Source organism: Paramormyrops kingsleyae, chromosome 14, assembly GCF_048594095.1.
Source record: "Paramormyrops kingsleyae isolate MSU_618 chromosome 14, PKINGS_0.4, whole genome shotgun sequence".
Lineage (NCBI taxonomy): Eukaryota > Metazoa > Chordata > Actinopteri > Osteoglossiformes > Mormyridae > Paramormyrops > Paramormyrops kingsleyae.
Window position 1 is genome coordinate 5,508,271 of NC_132810.1, and position 22,932 is coordinate 5,531,202.

The following is a 22,932-nucleotide window of genomic DNA, read 5'->3' on the forward strand; positions in this document are numbered from 1 at the left end:
CAGAAACAGTTTTTACTTTTCAGGAATGAGGTTTATGCAGGACTGGCCTGGCCATCTGGCATACCGGGCGTTTTCCAAGAACCCAATGGCGTAGAAGAAACTTTGTTACTGGGGATGGCATCAGCAGTACTGGCATTGCTATGGCTGTTCTGTGGGTGCTTTAGCTCCCTCAAATAAAAATACACTGATTAATTACATAATATGAGCCATTTCCAACAGAAAAGGCATACCTCCCTCCTTCATAAATCGCTGGTGACGCTCCTTCAGTCACAAGAGGTAAATCTAAATGCGGTGGGGGCGTGAACCAGTTACCAGGACAACCAAACATTGATTCGCTCTCGAGGACGACCGCGTGCAGCGTTCCCGATCGGAAAAATATAAAATATAATCTGTAAACTCGCCACATGGCGTCAAGGTTGCTGTCCGGACGGCCAACGGTCCTGGTTGTAGTGGAACATTTATGTGAGTTGGGTGAGTACGCGTTGGCCGGTTAGACATTAAATGCATACCTAATAAATTGTGCTTTGCATGATGGTGTCAGTTTATTTGATCGAACTGAGGCAGCGCTCATGCCTCCAGACAAAAAACTGCAAAGCGAAAGGGTTTCGATCGGGGAGGAGGTCAGCCGCCACCTGAAGAAAATATCAGCCACCCTGAAAGAGCTGGTAATGTGAGCCCCCTTCTTCCCCACCGATGCCCCAGTCCTTTCCACCCTAATCACCGTCATACGCAAGCGCAAAAATGCAGCCCATTAATCTGGTCTGTGTGACGTGTGAATTAATGCTGTGCGGTTTTCGCAACTGCAACGCACGATCAGGTGCGTTTTCCCATATATGCAGACACCAGGGCATCCAGAACCATGTGCATGATGTGAATCCAGTCTCCTATTAAAGGTCCAACAGTTTATCTGATTAATAATTTACCTTTCTGTGCCGCAGCGAGAAACACCGATGTGGACTTTATAGATGCGTTGCAGGCGGAGATACAGGACGCAGCGCAGGACATCGAGTAGGCCTACATGGAGAAAAGGCGAGAGATATGATAAATAGCATACATTGTTCATTATATTGGGCCTATTATCAAGGGCGTAGATTTGCTCTGGACATTGGTGGGGACCTATGACTCCACCCCCCCCCCCATCCCCTGCCCCACCCACCCCGCCACCCCAACTCCGTCCACGGAATGCATGTTTTTTTAATATGCTGCAAAATGCAAAATCACTTTACATTAACACTAGCAATGCTTCGATTGATATCAATCCACTCGAAATGCAATTCATTAAGTTAAATTAAGGAATAGTGTAATGTCAAAACCCCACTAGCATTAACGTTAACTGTTGTCGTTACTTTGATAGACTTTGATGGATTCACTAGCGAACTTGAAGTGACTTACACTTTTCTTTGAAAAAAAAGCTTCTTATGTCCAGCTTCTTTTTTTTTGCTGCCGCCATCCTCACGTGTCACCCAACACACCTTCTTGCACGGGGAAAAAAATCCACTGCATTTGGCGCTGCTTGTATCTGAACGCAGCCACAGCCTCTCACATGATAGCAGGGAAATGCACAGCCAATCAAAATGTTCATATGTGTTTTGGGGGCGGGAGGACTCAAGGAGAGAACGTGATTTATGCCTTTCTGCGTGTCTAGGTTAATGTTGACAGCACGATTGTTTTTTTTTTTTTAAGTGGATTAAATTATTGGTGGGGACATTTCAATGGTCGGAGGATATTGGTGGGGACACATCCCCTCCGTCCACCCTAAATCTACGCCCCTGCCTATTATATTAAACACACATGTCCTTTCTTAAAATATTTTATACGTAGCCTATTATACAGTAAAGTTCTCATGCATAGTAGACGTGTTCACAATGTGGCTCCGGTAAAAACTAAGTTTAACCCTAGAAATATCGTGTGATTGACAGAACAAAATTTGACCGAAGCCTTTGAAGTAAAAAAGCACTTGTGACCAGAAGCGGCTGGGCCGGCGTATAACCTGCAGAGACGCCGTGAAGTAACGAGCTTATACATTAACTTTGCGTGTTTTCTTACAGGAAAGAGGTAGCGTTTATGAAACCTAGCCACGAAGATGCTATCAAACAGTCACACTATAACCGGTCACAGAAAGCAAGCAAGCAAATATTTACCAACGACACCAATAAAAAAATTCAGAGCTTAAGGAAGCAAATTGGTCAAGCAAAAAAAGCTCAGGAAGATCTGAAAGACTGTATGGTTCAAATAAGATGCAAGTTTACTGAACGGAAGCCAACACTTACAAACAGGGTAAGCGGTAGTGTCTGATCTTGATTGCGCGTAATTATATGCTTTCCACACAAACATACCTCCACGTTATTTTAGATAAACGCTGAAAAGCGAACAGAACAAAACTGCAGGAGCTCAGTGCAGTGATGTGTTTTACATCGGCATAGTTGCGCAAGAGGACACATGGTCTATTCTCTATATGGTAGTAGTTCCCAACCCAGTCCTTAGGGACCCCAGACAGTCCACATTTTTGCTCCCTCCATCTCTCAACACCTGCACCAGGTGTTTGGTGTTCTTGATTGGCTGGGAGCTGAGAGGGAGCAAAAATGTGGACTGTCTGGGGTCCCTAAGGACTGGGTTGGGAACGTAGGTGATTTCACCCGCTAAAAAGCACAGGCGGTATGAGCGCAGCATACCTGGTAGGGATGGACAATACTGCTGATCTTCCTTTCGATCCGATTAGATCCAAAGCTGTCATCGCCGATATTGATATTCGGTGTTGGAGCAACCCTGACGATAAAACTTGGCAGGGAGCAGCCCTGCCTTGTAGTAGTTCATATCCTGCTGTTAAAATAAAATATATAAAAATATATATTAACAGGTTAATATCGATATTTTAACATTAGAATCGATTCTCAGAATATTCACGTCCCTAGTGCCTGAGGGTTAATTTGCTCCTGGATATATCACCATAGTCACCATGCGGATTACGGACTAAGGGTTTAGTCCATATGGAAAGTGGTGTAAATTAAATAATTCAGTTGATTATTTGGAAAAACTGATAACTCGAATGTTTTTAAATTATGTATGGTCAGCATGTACATCAGTTCCTTCCCACTGAAAGCCAGTGCCTTTCCTCATTTCGACGTGGGCACATCGTCTTAAATGAACAAACCCCTTGCTAATTAGTACTTTTTAGTTTGCTTTACAGTAAAACGTGCGCCGTATCAGCAGCAAAACAGCAGTCAGCGTGTGGCTTCGTTGTGGGCGCTTTACAGCACGTACGTTAACGATGTACTCAGTCGCAAGACTGTGCAAAGGGGGGAGTTAAAGGCCGGCAGTATCACGGACTGATGTTCAGATGCTGGGTGACTTCCGAAGGCGATCGTGCTAGCGAGCGGAAACGTAAGGAGCTCGCTAGTGTAGCGCCCGTTTGCTAATCACCGCATTGTTAGTCGAATCAACGACAATTTAACCTTTAAACTTAATTTGTAAGTTAAAATTTATTTCGCCACTCCATTCCTCCACTCCACCCAAAAAGAAACACTGGAATGCTGTTTGTCTATACAGCTCTGGAAAGAATTAAGAAACCACTCTATATTAAAAATCTGCATTTTTAAATCCTGGTTTAATCCTGGCTCAGCTGGCAGAAGACTACACTGCCAGGCAGACTGCTTCCAGGCTCAAAGCTTCAGCAGGACAGAAGAATAAGGTGAGGCAGAAGACACCAAAATCCAGCCAGGTAGAGGGCAGAAGGAACTGTCTAATGCCGGAGATGACCGTCAACTTTTCCAGCAGTGCCTCATAAATCAGAGGATGACCTCAAGTGACCTTCAAAAAGAATGGGAAACAGTAAGTGGTGTGAAGTGCACTGCTAGGACAGGATCGTAACAGGTTCCTGGAAGCAAGGAAGATGCCCTTCATCAATGAGAAGCAGGGAAGGGCCAGCTTATAGTTTGCAAAAATAATGTATATTATTCACAGGCGCATAGCCATAAATTGAGAAATGAGTGAAACATAAAAATTTTGCTCTGGTCTGTAAATTTTTTTCTAGAGCTGTATTTATTCTGTTAAGCTTAGCACCTACTTGTGGAGAAGTAAAAAAAAAAACCAACATGACTCATCAGACCAGCATAACACTGTGTGATACAAAGGTCATCTCAAGGTCACAATTTTATCTAGGGCACAGTCCACTCCCTACCCCCATTGTGGTCAGGTATCACACAGTCAGTGCTTATGCTCACTGTTTCACAGCAGATCACCCACATGGGGCGGAGTATATCCAGGCTGGACACCAAGATTCAGCTCCTTGAGAGGCAGCTGGGGGAGTCGCATGCAGAGGTGCAGCAGTCTGAAGTATGCCTCCTTTGGCTGATTTTACACACAGAACTCCATCGATTGTCTTTAATGATTCACTGCAGAGTCCAGTTCCAGTTTTTGCCGGTTTTCAGTCCCCTGCTCCATTAGGGATTTCCACGATATGGAGCTGGCTGAATTGTGGGGGACTTTTGAGAAGTCTCAGGTCCTACAGGAGCAGTTACAGGTTAGAAACATTCCCATCTGTGACCCTGCTCTTGACAGTAGTATGCTGTGTGTCAGCTTTGCGTAACTGTGGAGCAGCTTTGTGGCCTGGCTGCACGATACCGCAGATCCTTCCTTCAAAAGATGACAACACACTGGCACAAAGATGATTGTTGCGGTAAACAAGAGTAAAAGTGATGGCGACATGTAGAACACAAACCTTGTTCCTTGAGTCTGAGGTGTACAGAATCGATTTCTGGACAGAGCCAGGAGCCTCTGTTCTTTAGTTAAATTGATCTTTTAAAAACGACCCATCAAAGGGCGTCTGCAGAGAGGCGACCTTTAAAAGAACAGACAGTTCTCAGAAGCAGGAGTTCACACTGTCAGTGAGTGGTCGAAAGGTCTGACCTGATTCACTCTCAGAAGCATACGAGGAGGCCAAAATAGATGAGGGACTCATGCGAGACCATGCATGTATCTATAACTAATTAAAACAAGTATCAGTTATAGTATATCTCAATATTCAACTATCAGTGTTGGATAAAATGTGCCTCACACTCAAGCATAAATAAAACTGCCCCATTCCATCCTTCGATCCCCATGACCCAGGGATCTGTTCACCATCCTGATTTTCAATCTGATTCACAGGTGCTCAGAGGACAGTTAGTCATTGCCCATCTCATGATAAATTCATTACTGTCCTCACAATAACTGTGGAATCCAAATGTGGATGAGCTAGAGCAGTGTTTCCCAATCCAGTCCTCGGGGAGCCACAGACAGTCTACGTTTTTGCTCCCTACCAGCTCCCGGAGCAAAAACTTGGACCGACTGTGGGTCCCCAAGGACGGTATTGGGAAACACTGAGCTAGAAAACCAGCTGGAAAACAAAGGTCCAGGTGCCCTTTTGTCCCTAGAAAGTACCATGAAGACACAACTGAGATGTCACACCCAGCTCTATGGCTTAGGGAGGCGGTGCTAAGCCAAGTAGATGTGATCTGGAGATCTTCAGAAGACTTGCACAAAGCGGATGAGAAACATGAGAGGGAGATCATTGAGGCCATCAAGTCCAACAGGAAGAAACAGGCAGATCTACAAGAAGAGGTTAGACCTTCTTCCCAGGTCTCACATACGTGGGCAGCTGTCTGTATATGAACTATGCATATGGAAAAGGATAAACTGATGGGTTTGAGGTTCATATCTTACCACAGCTGTACCCTAGAGCTCAGTATCACACCAATAAAAGCACATACATCAAGCTATTCAGATCACCATGGTAACTACATGAAGTAGAAATGTTCAACGTGAACATACAGTATTGTGCAAGACTCTTAGGCAGCAGAAAATTATGTTTATGTGATCTTCATGTTGGTGTAAACAGAAGTAGAAAGTTCAGTGGCCTGTACTACGAAGCGGGGTTACTGGCTTATCAGGGTAACTTGTCGGATTTAAGGTACCATAGTTTAAATGGACTTCATATTCGTTCACTTACATTTTGCCCAGACTACCTTAAATCCGACAAGTTACCCTGATAAGCCAGCAACCCTGCTTCGTAGTACAGGCCACTGGTCCCGAATGTACAAACCCAGACCAAGATTTTGTTTCAACCAACCAATTGAGTACTCTGTGAGTCTTTATACTCAACTGGTTGGTAATATGTATTTTCTGGACCTGAACTTTCCACCACTAGATGTAAAACTATATTGTGATGTCTGTCAAATTGTGTCACCTAAAATCACCACAGTATTTGCAGTAACTGTTCAATACACCCATGTATTTTTTCACTCGGCCGCTACCCCACCTTGTATGGCTAAACAAAACCCCATTGAGTTATTTAACAAATCAAGTAATTAATTAATTGAACTGATGGAGAAATTTAACGAAAACACAGAATGGCTAAGGTGCCCCTAAGGAGAGTTTTGGGAAGCAAAGCAGAGTTTATGAGTAACTTTTTGGAGAACAGATTAAATTCTTGTTCATTTTTGATTGTGTTGTTGTTAATTTTCATGTCAAAATGTTAGATAGTTTTTTTTTTCTGAGCAATTCTACATTTCCTACCAGGATAAATTGCTATAAACATTTTCTTTAACTGCCTAAGACTTTTCCACAGCACTGTATATATATATATATACACACACACACACACACACAAGTGACATCAGAAAATCAAACACCAGGAGCACCAGCTGATGGAACCTTCAGGTGAAGACCTCAGCAAGACCCTGGAGATAGCAGAGGAGCAATATGAACACATGCAAGCTTCCAGCACTGCTGCAATAGAAGAATTGATGGTATGGAGCTCAGACAGAAAAATAAAGCTACTTCCTTGCTCATTATTGCCATACCCCTCCCAGCCGGAACGTCTCATTATCTGGTGTTAAAAAAATTTAAAAACATGTGCTATTTGTATACAGACTGAAATCTACCCAAACTTACTTGCCTTTATTTCACGACAGAACTGGTTTGTTAATTACATTTTGTTTACTGCATAAATGTCTTTTCTAATACAGGAATCCAATTATGTTTCCCAAGGTTGGGTAGGTGGCTGCATTTGAAACGTGCATATTTAATGTACTCCTTAAGAGAGAAGCTGAATCTGTAGAAGAGAAGCTGCTGAAGAGAGAGGAGGAACTAAGGGTGCAAGAGTCTGTCCTGAAGGAGGTGGAGGCCAAGCATGACATGGAGGCCAAGCAGGACATGGATCAGGCTGCCTGGCAGACCTGGAGGTCACACCTTGAAGGTGCAGCAGCCCAGCACTGCTTATCATGACACATGCTATTCACATCTCTACACCATCTGCACCCGTCCCCTTGCTCTCAGTGAATCGGTGTGCTATGCAGAGTTCACGTGGCGTGCTGCAGGTCAGGTGACCGGCAGAATACCTCGGGAATTCACTGAAAAGCAAGTGATGGCATTGTGGTAATCTGTCCACACTGAGCCCACCGGTGCTGTAGTAAAGGGATTCATGGTAGGGTTACGGTTTCAGAGTTGAACTGCAAGAGAAGCCAGCTGGAGAAGTCCGTCCAGCAGCTGACAGAGGACACGGAGGCACTTTTAAATCCAAAGGTGAGTTCCTCTCTAACTGGCATGTCTACACATCCGTTTCACATCACTTGGTAAACAAACTTTTAATTTTTTATAGAATGCACGTAGTGGTTAAAGGGTTACATCTAAACATAACTTAAGCAAGATTTCCATCAACATAAAAATATTGAGATTGTGTAATGGAAATTGTGCATTGGTTTCAAAGTACATCAAATGAGTGTACAGACACGTAAATGTATAGTGGCATATATACAGGAACATACGCTGCCTGGCCAAAAAACATCACAAACTTTAATATTCTATTGGACTGCCATTAGGTTTGATTATGGCGCACATTGGCATTGTTTCTGGGTGCTTATGCAACATCTCAACATTGTTTTCCATCCAGATTTGCATTCATTTTTTGCCAAAATCTTGTACTGATCACAGGCGAGTTGAACCACTCCACAAAGTCATCTACCGCACATCCCAGAAACTCTTCATGGGGTTAAGGTCAAGACCCCGGTGGCCAAATCATGTGTGAAAATGGTTCCTCATGCTCCCTGAACCACTCTTTGACAATTCATGCCTGATGAATCATCTGATGAATTCTTGTCCTGGAATACGCCTGTGTCATTAGGGAGGAAAAGCCCATTGATGGGGTAACCCGGCCATTCAGGAGATTGAGGTACTCAGCTGACTTCACTTTAATGCTGCATAATGTTGCTGAGCTGCAATAATGATGCAGTCATTGGCTCTTAAGTACTTGATTTAATTTCAAACGGTAACTTTTTTTTTGGCCAGACAGTGTACATGCCGAAACAAAAAGGGATAAAGAATATTCTCCATATAAACCAAGAGAGGACTATACTTACAGGAATCGTTCCGATCTATGATTTATATCATAGGTGAGTTTTTTTAAATGGAAGAAAATTACCTGATAAAAGCAGAATCTTGAAGAGGGCATCTGCGGAATCTTCTCACTGCAATACATACCAACATGCAGAAAACAGTACATGAACTTTATCGTGCAGGAGGACGTAAAACGGAAGATGAAAAGGCTGAACGCTCAACATGTGCAACTGCTGAGAGCACAAGCACTGGAGAAGAGCAGCTACGAGGATGTCGTGATGCTGGAACAGGTCAACCTGGAGAACAGCCGGCTGCGATCAGTCAGAAGACGCACGGCTCAGATAAGGGGCGGGGACAGGCCAGCAGATACTGCTATTGGCATTACTGCCAACTATTTTGGTTTTGCAGAACATTAAGCAGATGAAGGCAGACGTACGCAATACCAACAGAGAGAGAGAAAGGCGGAATAGAGAAGCAGCGCACCTCCGGCGCGAGCTGCAATCCTTACACGGTGAGTCCTGGCAGCAACTTCAAAAGACTCTTTCAAGGGTGCAAACTTGAGAACTTGCATAATTGGGATGAGTGAACACCGGCGAGCAGTGACCCAACATGCAGCTCAGCTGTGACCAAACTTACAAACCTATGAAGATATAGTCACCATACCTTTGACTTTGATTCTACAAATCTTCTGTCATGCCTATATAACCTCATGTGGACATTTCTTGCCATAGAATGTGTCCTGGATGCCTGGAAAACAGACCTCTTGCTCACGGAGGTAAGCATCATGGCTCTCCAGCTTCTGTCCTCTACCTGCAACATCCTCATGGCCACCCCTGCTGGTCCTGACCACAAATCCCTCAACTTTACCTTAGGAACACGCAGAGACCAACCAGACCGTCCTCCAAGCCATCAACCAGGTTGGGTTAAAGGTGCAAGAGTTGAAGCACAAGGCTGAAGAGCTTGGTGACAAGCTGAGGGTAGAGGTCGAGGGTGCAGCTTCCCTGTTCAGACGTACTGCAGGCAAATCACATACCTGGCCAATCTGAATGCATTGAGTTATGACCATGAAGCCTAACACCATAGAATAGGATCCCTACCATATAGAATTAGTATGTCATGGACAGACAATCAGCTAATAATAAAGCAGTGGTTCTGAAATCCGGTCCTGGGGACCCACTGTTATTGACCGACTGAAGTCATCCCAAACACCAACACCCACACTAGCCCCCCATGGATTAGGTTCCCCACCCCTGTTCTATAAGAACTCCAGACATTTCTATTAGGACGGTCAAGGGTGCTGCAGTTTGAGTACTCGGGCCAAAACTTACAAACTAACACAAAGTAACAAGAAAAGAGAAACTCTCCTTCAGTTATAGCAGAGTAATTTTATTTCTTTAAATATTAAAGATAACCCGCTTTTTTAAAATCATAAATAGAAATGCTTATGTAAACTCGTACTTTTTCTTATTTAAACATTCAGAGAGGAAAAAATTTTTAGTTACCAAAACATCAGACGCAGCAGCGGGAACAAGACGACGTCATGTAAAGAGACCATGCACACAGCGTATTGTTAGAGAGGCAAACACCTAGGTCATGCTGCTGTTCTTATGCACCAAAGGTTACATCCAGCAGTACTTGTGTCAGTATTCCACACACGCAACTATTGCAAATTCAGTTTTATCCAGTATCTAGCCATCGTGTTACGCTCCCTATGTCAGTCTGCGTGCACACACACACCTGTGAGTCAGTGTGAACAGTAAAGCGTCTTGGCATGTCGATTCTGTGGCATTAGCGAGTCCCATACACAGATTCCAGCCCACGTTACCAAACGGATCCAACATCAGCCTTGAGGAACGGTGCAGGAGCAGCACTGCTGTCTCACAGGTTAGACAATTCCATCAGAACGAGGACTAGTCCACAGTCGATTAAAAAGAGACAAAAAACCAGAACCAGACTACTTCAAAAAGACATTTTCAAGACAAATTTATCAACGTCGACGAAAGACTCCAACTCCACCGTGAGCAGAGACATGCACGTGCACTACGTCCCTCACCTTACAGTACTTCAGATACACATATAAACTCTATTTTGTACATACATACATCTATTTATATATATATACACACACACACACACACACACAGAACTTAACTCTGTCCTTGAGAGAGGAATGTAAAAGAGCCCTACAGTTCTGACTGTGTCATGGCACAGGGTGAGCGGAAGGAAGAGCGTGCAATGCCAGTGTCACCTGTTCTCCCCCCCGTGCGGCCAGGGCACAGATGGGGCCATGCCCACCGTGGGCAGGGGGATATTTATGCATCGCCAGGAGCTGGAGGGCACACTACAAGTTTGGGATGGCTGGCCCCTTTTCAGTGCCCGCTGCCCCCTTCGGACAGAATCCTGTTGGGCTCCGTGAACTTGGAAGTGAGCAGGTAAAAGAGGGCGGGGCCAGGGACCAGGGCCAGCAGCGGCAGGTCCTGCTCCAGCTTGTCCAGCCGGGAGATGGAGATGATGCCGTAGGCGTGCAGCAGCCAATGGCTGAACAGCACCACCAGCCTCTTCTTCTTAGCAACAAGGTTTTTGAAAGACTGAGGAAAGGGGAAGGAGAAGGAAGAGGAGGACAAGGATTCTCAAATTTACCTGCCGAACATGAGCAATGACAGCAAACTCGATTAACATCTTAACAATAGAAACAGCGGAAAGTTTCCTACCTGTATTTCAGAGGCGGACATGTAGACGGCCAAGGTGACCAAGGACAAGACCAGGATGATGTACGGGAAAGCGTAGTCTGAAAGACACGAGAGGAGGGTCCCCATTAGCTTAAGCGCGGCTTTGCGGATCGCAGTCGTCCACGGCACCGCTCGCACTCACAAAGCAGACCACCACCACCCCCAGCACCGCTCGCACTCACAAAGCAGACCACCACCGCCCCCAGCACTGCTCTCACTCACAAAGCAGACCACCACCGCCCCCAGCACCGCTCTCACTCACAAAGCAGACCGCCACCCACAGCACCGCTCGCACTCACAAAGCAGACCGCCACCCACAGCACCGCTCGCACTCACAAAGCAGACCGCCACCCCCAGCACCGCTCGCACTCACAAAGCAGACCACCACCCCCAGCACCGCTCGCACTCACAAAGCAGACCACCACCCACAGCACCGCTCGCACTTACAAAGCAGACCACCACCCACAGCCTGCAGGACCGTAAGGATGGGGAAGAAGTAAAGGGCAGCATAGATGCTCTTGAAGCGGTCCGACTTTCCCAAGCCACACGCGATCTTCTTGACCAGGAGTGGCCTCAGAAGCATCATCAGGACCAGACAGAAAGCGTAGTATATCAGCACAATAGTGTACCTGAGCACAAACATGGAGAGAAGGGGTGTTGTTCAGAATGCTTGTCCTATTTACACAAGGAATTGTTACAAAATTCACCTCATTCAGCTTGGTAAATAAGCGTTTTTGTGTTTTGTGATACCTGCATCAAACGCTACTTGCCAGTATATTACAAATTCCAGCGAGGAGGTAAAACCATTTCCTGATGAAGTCTTGCTAAATTGTATTAACAAGATTTTATCAGGAACCCAAGAAGCAGGTATCACAAGGACGAGGGAAACGCACAAGAGGAATCTTTCCTGATGAAGTCAGAATTGTTTCATATGTTTAGGCAGATCAAAAGATGGTGGGTGTTGAGGTGCAGAAACAGGGCCTCTCACAGTGGAAAAACTGCCTCCTGGGTACAATGCAGGGTGGTGACATAGTCCGGGCTGGGGTTATACAGCATCGTGTACCAGTCCGACAGCATCTGGACCCTGCAGGACCGGATGGATAGTTGACCCACTGGGTCGTTCACCAGCAGGGTCACCACGGCGGCAACCCCACATTCCAGAAGAGCAGTCACATGCTGAAACAGCGCGCTGGAGCTGTGAGAAGAAGCGGCAGGCTCATTATCAGCACCAGCAAGAGGGCGCAGCTTGTGCATGCCAGAACAGCCCGGCCCTACCTCTTCTTTCCTGAGTACCACTCGATGAAGAACCAGTGCAACACGAGCGGCAGCATGGCCATGAAGCCCAGGTACAGCCAGTCATACAGCTCCGGCGACTCGGTGCACTTCTCACAAATCTTCTGAAGGTTGGTCCTCTCCCCCCGAGGACACACCTTTCAAAGAACCAACCCGATTACATTCCGATTACGGCCCTCACCGAAGCACCTTTTCACAGTACTTTACATGCACACTACAGGTCAAGAAATAAAGGTTATTACTACACAGCTCATTTTATCCCAGGGTAGCCACTCACCCCGCACTCGCTCTCAAAGGAGCCGTTTATCAGCGTCTTTCCACAGTACAAACCCGGGCATGTTGAACTCATGACTACAGCTGCGAAGAGAAACACGGTTAAAGAGAAATACGATGCGTCCGGCAGGACAGCTTTTAAATACGACACTGCAGCTCAAAAACACCGACTTCTGCGCTAGCATATGCTAACTCCACAGCACACCAGTAACAGCTATCCGACAAGATCACACGTCAGGTTAGCTGGACGCTTTTGGGGAACGAAAAGTTAGCTCGACGCGCATCTTCTGACATCACCTACATCAGGAGCCAAACACACGTACCCATATTATATCGTTTCTTAAGGCCAACGTAATTAAATCAAACAAACCACAGGGAACTTTGTGGATTTTCTTGCTCAGCTCATCGCCAGACGAATTAAAAACGGAAGCCCCGAAACGTACTTAGTAAATTTTACGTAAGCGCGCAGAGCCCCAATGGCACTGGTCTAACGATCGGGGTTAAAGAATACGCGTCTGTGTAGCTACGCTATGAAGTCACATGATACATGCTGCTCTCCGACGGAAGCCGAATAGGGTCTTAAAAGCGTTCCAGACGTCTCACTTTCGGCGTTAGAAGAAGTCAACGAAAGCTGGACAACCCATTAGTTCAGTCGATATTTTATTAAGATCTATGATCAATGTTTAAGATCAATGTTTTTATTTCCTACATTTTATCCCCTTAACATAAAAAAATGCATTCTCTAAAGCATGTCTAAATTTACTAGGTACGGAAAACAGTTTAATAAATTAAGCCTATTTATTTTTATTTACTGTTAACTATAACGCTGGGAGGTGGGCTTTTTCTGTCCTTATAAATAATGCATGAGTTTTAAATGATTTAAGGGAAAGGTAAATCGTTCAGAGTCCAGTATAAAATGTAGATATTTTTAATGTAAGGTCCTTCCATGACAGTTAACGAATGACTCATATTTGGTAAATAGGGTCTGTACATGGGATTCATGGGAGGGGCCTCCTAGTTATACATTTGAAACCTTCAGGTGTAAAAGCAGGCTTTCAGAACGTGCCTCAATGTCCTCTAGAGCTTTCACGTTAGGAAGTGAGAAGCTTTTATAAAAATGTAATTAAATGAATATGTTATAACACTCCGGACCCACAGTTGGAGCGGCTGGACTCACTGAGAGGTCATCTGACGAGAACACATCTTATTTCGACTCATTGTGACGTACAACTATACGAATTCGGATTGCTCTGCAGACAAAACTGGGCATGTTGTTCCGGCACATTTAGGCTAATTAGAACATAAAATTAAGCTGGAACAGGCCTTATTATATCATCTCATCCGTGTTGATCAGCAAAAACTCCCCAGAAAATGGTGGTGGATTGGATAGTTGATCGATACCAATGGAACTACTTCTTAACATAACTGATATTCTCGGGGGGTGGGGGGCTTTTATTACTCTTTGTATCCAGCCACACAGCTACGGGACGCCTAGCTTAAGTACCAAGTGTTTTGTGTACCAGCTCCGTTCAGTGTATAGGCTGACAAAAAGGTGATCATCTAGTGTGTAGATATACACATGTTCTATTGTACAGAGGTTGGGTATGCGGTAGAAAATGTTGTTTTCGTCATATAACTTAAAACATCAGAACATGCCATCAGTAGATATATCATTCTTAATGAAACACTCCAGCACAAATAATAAATCTCAATTCACCAGGCATTTTCCACCACGAAAAATCTAACCCTACTGGACTTTTATGCCCATTTCCCACGCAATGCTTGAGAAATAATTGTAAAATGTAGCGTTTAATATTAAAGTGCGTAATACTACAGAGGAGGGGGGGGTCCTCTTTGGTACCCTGGCAACGGGTCGCAACGTCATAGGGAGAAGCAGAGTAACCAAAACATGAGTGTAGGGGCAGGCGCAGGCTGGGAGTGACTGAGGGAAGCGATTAATTCGATGAAAAGGAGAGCCTTCTCTAGACAAACTGCTGGGATACAGAAAGGCACAGCAGACAGATGCATGATCCGGGGACTGTTTTCTCAATTCTGCGACGAGATCCGGTGGGAGAATCTAGGTAAAGCTTAAGACACACGTGCACCATTGAAGAGTTGATGCTGATCGGCTGCTGGCAATATCCCAAAAGGGATGTGTCCCCATCCATGCATTGGATGCCCCCGAGTCGTGTCCGATGGATTGGTCTATGAACACGGCTTTGCTCGGCACCAGCAACAGCACATCCGCAGACGACGCATCGGAGAGGGATCTGATGCTGGACATCGTTTCCCTGTCTCCTGTCCTGAACGGCCTCGCCACCGGAAGCAGCGCTGGAAACCACACCGCGGAAGACGAACCGCACCGGCGACTTGGACCGGCCAGGGGCGCGGAAGCGAGTCCAATCCTCCACGGCATTTCGGTGACGGTCCAGGCGCTAGTCCTCCTGGCAATTTTCCTCTTGTCAAGTTTAGGCAATTCGGCCGTCGTGGTCATCATTATAAAGCACAGACAACTGAGGACGGTAACGAACGCCTTCATCATGTCCCTGTCCCTATCCGACTTCCTCACGGCCATTCTTTGCTTACCGTTTTCATTCATGATGCTTTTCAGCAGAGACGGCTTTTGGATTTTCGGGGACCCGTTGTGCGTTGCAAACGGGTTCTTCAACACCTGCTTCGGCATCATCTCCACCCTCACCATGACCCTGATCTCCTTCGACCGTTATTATGCCATCGTGAGGCAGCCGCAGGAGAAAATAGGGAAGAGGAAAGCCATCCAGCTGCTGGTGGCGGTGTGGGTGACGGCGGTGTTGTTTTCGCTGCCGTGGTACTTAGTGTTACGGACATCCAAAGAACTGGTGGTTCACAAGCGAGGCTTTTACCATTGCATGTACGTCTTCCATTCGGGGAACTCGAGAATGGGCGCTGCCTACAGCATATCCCTGATCGTGGTGTGCTACCTGCTCCCATTTGCCCTCATGTGCTTCTGCCACTATAACATCTGCAAGACAGTCAGATTGTCAGAAATCAGAGTGCGCCCGGTGACCACGTACGCGCACCTGCTCCGCTTCTACAGCGAGATGCGCACGGCCACCACGGTGCTCATCATGATAGTGTTTATCATTTTCTGCTGGGGGCCATACTGTCTGATGGGGATCATCACGGCCATGGGGAACTACACGTTCAGCCCCGTGATGGACACCGTGGCCATATGGATGGCCTGGGCAAACGGGGCCATCAACCCTCTGATTTACGTAATCAGAAACCCGAACATATCCATGCTTCTGGGACGAAACAGGGAGGAGGGATACAGAACTAGAAACGTGGCCGCCTACCTGTCAACGCAAAACCGAAGCAGAGACGCCAGATCGCGGGCCGACAGGATCAGGGACAGGTACGCCAGTAGGCATGGGGTGGGCAGCCGGCTCTCCTCCTCCAGTCCGGCCAACGGAGGAGACATCGCCATGTGGGCGTGCAAAAACCCGGCCGTGCTCTTTTGCAGGGACGGTCACCCCGACACGGTGTCGCAATCCGTCGTGGCCAAAACAGAGACCGCTGACACCAGTTTATGATTTGCTCTAATTTTGCGCCTATAATTACAGAGAATAGCAAATCATTAAAGACGACTGTTTTGTGCCAAAATAGTGGTTAACTAACCCCCCGGGGAAGGCGGGTGATGATGTCCTACAAGAAAACGAAAAGACTCGCAGTCCAACTCTCTCTGTAAGGTAAACGTGCAACATTTCACACAGCTGACAGAGCATCGGTAGACACTGTGAAAGAAGAGCTGACGCAGAAGGCGACAAAATAAAATAACAACTGATAAGGTATTTTTAAAAATTAGTTAAGTTGCCGCACATGGGCTTTGTGAAAGTTAAGATTTGGAAAAAAAAATGTTTGTTTTTTTTCACGTGAACTGCTACGTCAGAAAATTGTCTATCAGAGTAACATTTTCATATTTAACCTACATCATTATCAAATACAATCCAGTTAAACCCAGGTCAGGCTGTACATTTTATTTAATCCTAATTGTGTCCGATGATAGACCATTGTGGGTAAATTAACCAAAAACAGCTCTTCAAAACCACCACGGACGAATTTTATTCACAGTAGGCCTACTTTAAAATGCTGCCACATTTAGTAGGCTACTTAAGTTAAACTATGTGGCAATTTTCAGTTATTTTCTACAGAAAAGCAGGCTACAGCATTTGCTTCCATCATCGCCAGAGATCAGTTTTTATAATGACAAAACAACTGTTTAATAATCTGACAAGTATTTAAAATGACGCTTACCGGTCATCATCACAAATACAAAATAGGATTATCGTCCAGTTATCATGTATTAGCCTATTTTAGACACGTTTACCGAAGGCACATTTTTAAAAAGCATCATTTATCTTACAAAACTGATAGAAATGAAGATCCAGCAGAGTACGTGTACCGTACGTTCGTACTTAGAACAGACAATACGACGTAAATCATGGAAATACACTCTAAATTGGCATTTTACATTGGAATATTCACATAAATATTACAAAAAAAACGAAATCGACAAACCGTCAATAGATTACACTTTAAGGCTCTATTGTGCAGCTTTTCACAAAAATTTAGGGCTACATGATGAGAGACAGTATTACCACCGTTAGGGCGACTGGTCCGTTCACTATGCCATGGCAGTGTGAGGGAAGTTCGGAAATGCCTACGTTTGTTTACATGATTTGCAGGATGAAATCACAATATGTAAACCACAATTACAGGAGTTGTCACAAGATTCACCAAACAAGTCTCACCCAGATACAATAAATCACGTTTGGAGTGTCCGACAAATTAAAGCACAATGTTTTGCACATTTCCTAGAATGTACCGGCATCGCACCAATTAGAATGTTAATTGGCGTGGCGCCTCAAACTTTGTCTGAATATAGTGTTAATTTATTTATTTATTTATTTTTTGCTGCTTGTAACGTTAGTGAAATTCATTGCCTAACTGCTTGTGACCCAATGATGTAAAATTCTATTTTGCAAATGAAAATTAAATGTTTGATGCTTCACGAAATGTTTTGTGCGTTCCCATCAACAGTCGTTTCTTGACTGGATAATAGGACTATAATGCTATTTGCGAGGACACACAATACTCACTACTGGCAACAACCAGCAGATGGCACCCGTGTCACATATAGCATAAAATCTATTTTAAAAGTTCTGCTAAATTTTCCCTCTCTCTCATCTGTGTTCAAGTAGAAATGTAAATTTCTTGTAATATATGAATGCAATCTATGTATTTGTAAGTATAATTCTGGAGGCAACGGTGGGACATTTAATCAGGCGGGGTAAAATGCATCTTTTGTAACATCTAAACACTCAATTTCATTCAGCTTTACGGAGCTCTGGGCTGATGAGATGAACCGTGTCCCCTTCAAAGCTTTTATGTATATCCTTGAACCAGCGGTCAATTAAATCGATATTGGCAATCCCTGGAAATGGCACTTTGTTTAAAAAAAAAAAAAAAAAAACCCACTCTGGCAGCAGCAGCACACATTTCTGTCTCGGTTTTAACTGTAATCTTAAGAATAAATTACTTCCACGAAATCGGTATGAATTTTCGCCACTCTACTAATCAAAAGCTAAACTCAATTCACTATATATGTACGAAGAAACTCAAAAATTCTCTTTTAATGAAAATATACTAGATGCAGAGTCCCAACACAGCAAACTAAAAATGACTGATTAAACGATTAATTGGACTCAAAGCTTTCAAAAATTCCACACAATGTCTAGAACATCAAACTGTACAGTCATGCTGTGGTGTAAGACGTCAGCATTAGAAATCATTCCTGGATAACAGAGCAAATCACTGTACTCTGTTTATCTAGACTACGTTTAAAAGAGCGTCCGGGTGGCATTGTAGTTTTTTGAAGGAAAAAAAAAAACACAATTACTTAGCAAATCATGAATTATGGGACCACCAGAGGGAGCTCTTAATCCACAGTGAGTAGACCTAACATACGGATTTACTAAGAGCGTTGAGAGGCAATAGTAGGAAAAAGGACAAAGAATTTCACCTCCGAGATTCTTTATTTCCTTATTAACGCAACAATTACCTCACATTACAACGCAATTTTAAATAAAAAAGTTTTGTAAAAGGTCCCACACACACAAAAGGAAATTGTATTACACAATGAAAGAAGGCTGTCCGTAATTTTTTGTCCCTCTTTCTTCGGGGGAAAATCGGCACATAAGGCGCGCGACGGTAAAAAGATAGGACTTTTTTTTTAATCATTACATACATATTTTTTACATGACACTTAAAGCCGGGTGCATATGTAGACACATACATTGAGTATCTGAAGTACAACAAAGTATGTGTATTAGAATATTTACATACACACACCCACGCACGCTTTAAACCAGAAAAAAAATACATTTTGCATTTTAATATGCATAGAACCTTTTCTTTATGTCCACAGTGTTTGAGTGAGGAAGAAAAAAAAATGTCGCTTTTGGGCTATACATACCAAAAACAAAAATTCACTGGTTTCATTCAGTGACACTCCAACCCAAACCAGAGTCCTATTGCCTAGTGTAGTTTTAAACATGTCTGTATACTTTTAAAAATCATCTTTAAAAAAAAAAAGAGTAACACATGGCAGAAATATGCTGTGCTCTGCTTTGGTTAAAAACAAGCCCGCCACGCCAGACGGTCTGGAATGTTCTATGGAAGCACAGGAATGCTGAGTCCCATATCCTACCCACCTTGGCTCAGAGATGGCAGAGGTCAGGACAGAATCCCCCCCCCTCCCATGCGTGGAAAACGCAAGGACAAGGTATGCTGGGTTACCCAGCGGCACCCCTGTCACCACCCCTAAGTGGTATGGCCCATTTCACTTCCTGCTTAGGAAGATTGGGCGGGGCCAGGGAGAGCACAGCCCACATGACTTTGGGACCTGCAGTGGGACCCATGGAGTCACTTTCTTGACAGATTCATCAACATATGTCCTTTAATTAATGATATATATATTTTGGTAGTCTGTTTCCAGACAGACGTAACCGTTAAGCTGTGTGCTTCTGAGGTTGAAAGAACAACTTTGTATCTTTTATTGTCCATTTTCAGTTTCTCACACTGACATGGGGGCAGAGGTCCCCTCCCCCATCCCCCCCACCGCTCCGGTTCATGACCCGAGAAGAGTGATTTGTGGCAGGGGTGGGGCTGAAGGGAGGTGCCTCTGATGGGTAGCCAGAAAGAAGCCGGAGGTCCCACCCACTCAGAAATTGAGCTTCGTGACTGGCCGCTCCCTGCTGCCCGTCTCTGACGTCTGGCTATTGATTCGTTTACGGTTGCGCTTCATCTTGCTGAGGTCCTTGTCGAAGACTTCACCTGAGCGCAGCGCTGACACCAGGTCGTCAAACTCGCCGTCCTCCTCGCTGTTCTCCTTATTCTTCCGCGCCTTGCGCTCCTTCTCCCGCTGCTCCTTCAGCTGGGGGGGTCCGACGGTGAAGCAGAGCATGCCATCAAGCACCACACAGAACCGGTCGGGGGCGACTGGATGGCGGAAGGAGGGGGGCGGGGCTCACCTGGGCTTCCATGCGGGCGCGCCGCTCCTCCTCCTCCTTGCGCCGTCGCATGTTCTCGTTCTCCTGCTTGGCCTCGGCGACGGCCTGCAGGAACTGGTCGAAGATACGGAAGAACTCGTCCGGCTGCATGCGGCCAGCATCCTCCCCGAAGTGCTTGACAGCCCTTATGAACTGTAGGGGCGGAGAGGCCAGGAACAGGGTGCTTAGCAGGAGCCCAGCAGTACTCGTGGGTGAGGGTGAGGGCTAGCGGCCCCCTGCACCACTGACACGTGGGGGTCCTGACAGCTTAAAGCGCGCAGGCCCACTGATATTAAATACCAAAACCCCTGAACTCTTCACTGGAGCCTGTGGGCCACATCTAAGGGTGCAAGAGAAGGGCTTCAGTTGGGAACTGGCCATAAGCTGAGCTGCTGCTTAACCTGGTCACCCGCTGTTGACCATCCTGACACAAGCTTCACGTCACGCTCCGTACACTCAGGAGCCCAGGGAGGGAGCAGGGAGCCCTGTCTGCTCGTCGGATTAACGCGAGGCTGACCTTACACAAACATCCTTCCATGTCTGCCATGTCGGGAAACACCTTCCACATAGGGAGATGTGGGGTGGGGGGGGGTGGGGTCGAGCATCCTCTGAAATAGATGCAGGTGGGCGGGGCATTCACCAGCTCTTTGGCCTCCTGTAGGGAGTCCTCCACATCCGAGAAGCTGAAACTGGCCACGGTGACGAACTGGCTGACCACAGATACAAACTTGTCCCCTGTCACCTGGGGACGGCTCTTCTGAAATTCGAGCTCCTGCAAGAAGGGCAAGAGACTCCAAGTCATGTGGGAGCCCCTGTCCGCACGTGGCAGGTAACTACAGGGGAACCCTGCTAATCAAAAGATAAGTCATGTAACATGCATGCTACTCTTCATAATCAATACAGAAGCACTTAAGCGTCAAAAGGTTCCAAGTCCCTCCGTTTGTTTTAGGTAGCATGATGTTCATGTGAGTGTGGTTCCCCACACCAGAACTCACGTTCTCCACGTTCTTGAGGCCACTCCGGAGGTTGCCGATCTCCTTCTCCAGCTCTGTCATGCTGCAGGAAAAACGTGAGGGAGATGGTTAAGGAGCAGAGCGGGGAGATGGGGAAGATGACCCCTCCCCACCCCCCCAAGCAACACATGTTGAGCCAGGAAGTGGAGAAACAGCACACATCATTTCCTCCGCGCCATTGTTCCCAAGCTCACTGTCGGGCAGGAACAGGACGTCCGCCGCCTGTGTGACACTGATCGGTTTTATGACGTCCTACCACAGGGACACGCTGTCACGAAGAGCAGCAGGAAGTCATAACACACACGCTGCAGATGCCTGAACCCTGCCTGCTAAGGATGGCACACTGCCAGCAGCAAACAAACACCGACAGACCCTGACCTCTCACTCCCATGTGGCTAAAAGGCTCATCTTTGAAAGGCAAAGTTAGGGAAGCTCCGATCGCAGGCAGGACAACGGAGGCCACAGTGCTAATGGCGCTCACTGGCGCTCTTGTTCTTGATGTCCACAGACAGGCCATTGTGTAAAGCTACGAGGAACATACACACACGCAGGCTTTCTGATAGCATCTGTAGACACACAATTGTGGATTACAGATGTGTACAGATGATTACAGATGATTAGCTGGGATTTGAACCCCAATATCACGAGCAAGGCCGCAAGATTATGAAGGGGACACTGCTCTCTGGGGGTGTTTTTGTTGTGAAGCTCTCCTCATGCTTTAGAGAGACACGTTCCAACGAAGACTGAGTAAGGAGAGGAGATCTCACTCTTCCCCCTGCAGCGTCACTGGGGGAATTTCATGTTCTGTAAAAGAGGTACATTCAGAAACACAGCAACACCACTTGGCGGGCTTCCAGTGAGTTCTCACTTGACTTTGGCAGCTTCCGGTACATTCTGGAGGTCCTCCTGGAACTGCAAGACCTTGGGATACTTGTCCTCCAAGATGGTGATCAGGTAGTGCAGTAAAGTAATGTTCCTGCAAGATGTGAACATCACAGCAGTTGTCACTTACGGCCGCGCCGCACTGGATGGGCCACACTGCGCTTGGAGCCGGCCTGGACTTACTTGTCGATGCTGGACTTGGTGTCTGCGATCTTGTTGAGTGAGGACACCTTGAAGCCGTAAGCGTTACCCCTCTGGCCCTTGTTCATGTAGTTGCCAAAGGCCAGAACCACCTCCAGCAGCTTCTTCAGGTTTTGGCTGTGCAGAACCTCTTTGGATGCCTTGCTTAGAGCTAGAGGAGGGGACAAGGAGGCTTCTTTCCTGGGTGTGTTAACTCCCCTGTGCCGTAAGCACAGGACCCCATGACATATGACTGGGTTCACTCTGTTCACCTTTGCACTTAAACGCCACAGATTTTACAGCAGAACCTCTGCTTAGGATGCAAAAATGTGTCACACATACCTTCAATTTTGGGCTTGATTTCAGACACTCTCTCTACAAACTTCTTCTTGAAGTAGAGAGACTGCAGCCTCTGCTGGTAGTGGTCGATTCTGCAGCGGGACAAGACCATTAGACAGGCTCTTTCGGCAGGGCGTTTTCATTGGAATACTGGAATCGAAGGACCACAATCCATTCCATTCCGTGCAACGTATTCCTGACCTATCCTGCAATCACGTGATCGACGCTAAAACAAAAACATCTGCAATATTTACAGGACGGTGC

The 22,932-nt window shown here is 45.9% G+C and overlaps 4 protein-coding genes and 1 long non-coding RNA gene across 10 annotated transcripts in view; 2 read left to right on the top strand and 3 right to left on the bottom strand.

Moving 5' to 3' along the window:
- Positions 1-2,452, bottom strand: part of LOC111851067 (uncharacterized) — a 38,313-nt gene extending 35,861 nt beyond the window's left edge. The window contains exons 1-2 of the long non-coding RNA XR_002839935.2: positions 2,271-2,452; positions 924-1,014 (exon numbers count right to left, since the gene is read on the bottom strand). This is a non-coding gene — a long non-coding RNA (uncharacterized lncRNA). The remainder of the gene's footprint in view (positions 1-923; positions 1,015-2,270) is intronic.
- ccdc175 (coiled-coil domain containing 175) lies at positions 332-9,511 on the top strand. Its single transcript, XM_072699128.1, has 8 exons — positions 332-471; positions 580-665; positions 7,078-7,234; positions 7,481-7,560; positions 8,553-8,660; positions 8,779-8,881; positions 9,102-9,145; positions 9,243-9,511. The coding sequence occupies exons 1-8, from the start codon at positions 405-407 to the stop codon at positions 9,414-9,416; spliced, it is 819 nt and encodes a 272-aa protein (XP_072555229.1). The 5' UTR covers positions 332-404; the 3' UTR covers positions 9,417-9,511.
- A 224-nt stretch (positions 9,512-9,735) lies between these two features.
- jkamp (jnk1/mapk8 associated membrane protein) lies at positions 9,736-13,224 on the bottom strand. Of its 3 annotated transcripts, none has more exons than XM_023825492.2 (7): positions 12,989-13,224; positions 12,670-12,749; positions 12,375-12,529; positions 12,088-12,183; positions 11,547-11,728; positions 11,082-11,158; positions 9,736-10,958 (listed from the first exon to the last, which is right to left on the bottom strand). In XM_023825492.2, exons 1-7 carry the CDS (start codon positions 12,990-12,992, stop codon positions 10,740-10,742), a joined length of 813 nt encoding a protein of 270 aa, XP_023681260.1. In that variant the 5' UTR covers positions 12,993-13,224; the 3' UTR covers positions 9,736-10,739. The 3 variants fall into 3 exon arrangements, with proteins under 3 accessions (XP_023681260.1, XP_023681258.1, XP_023681257.1); XM_023825490.2 differs by having other exon boundaries at positions 12,088-12,294; positions 13,036-13,223; XM_023825489.2 differs by having other exon boundaries at positions 12,088-12,294; positions 12,989-13,223.
- A 1,316-nt stretch (positions 13,225-14,540) lies between these two features.
- On the top strand, positions 14,541-17,720 carry gpr135 (G protein-coupled receptor 135). The gene has a single exon (XM_023825487.2). It carries the CDS (start codon positions 14,861-14,863, stop codon positions 16,235-16,237), a length of 1,377 nt encoding a protein of 458 aa, XP_023681255.1. The 5' UTR covers positions 14,541-14,860; the 3' UTR covers positions 16,238-17,720.
- A 1,000-nt stretch (positions 17,721-18,720) lies between these two features.
- The window catches only part of daam1a (dishevelled associated activator of morphogenesis 1a), a 42,799-nt gene continuing 38,587 nt past the window's right edge, over positions 18,721-22,932 (bottom strand). For all 4 annotated transcript variants that reach the window (XM_023825485.2, XM_023825486.2, XM_072699127.1 and 1 more), the window contains 7 exons: positions 22,672-22,760; positions 22,333-22,501; positions 22,136-22,243; positions 21,250-21,310; positions 20,895-21,026; positions 20,237-20,407; positions 18,721-20,139 (listed from right to left, as the gene is read on the bottom strand). In XM_023825485.2, the coding sequence (XP_023681253.2) occupies positions 19,927-20,139; positions 20,237-20,407; positions 20,895-21,026; positions 21,250-21,310; positions 22,136-22,243; positions 22,333-22,501; positions 22,672-22,760 (943 nt within the window). In that variant the 3' untranslated portion in view covers positions 18,721-19,926. The remainder of the gene's footprint in view (positions 20,140-20,236; positions 20,408-20,894; positions 21,027-21,249; positions 21,311-22,135; positions 22,244-22,332; positions 22,502-22,671; positions 22,761-22,932) is intronic.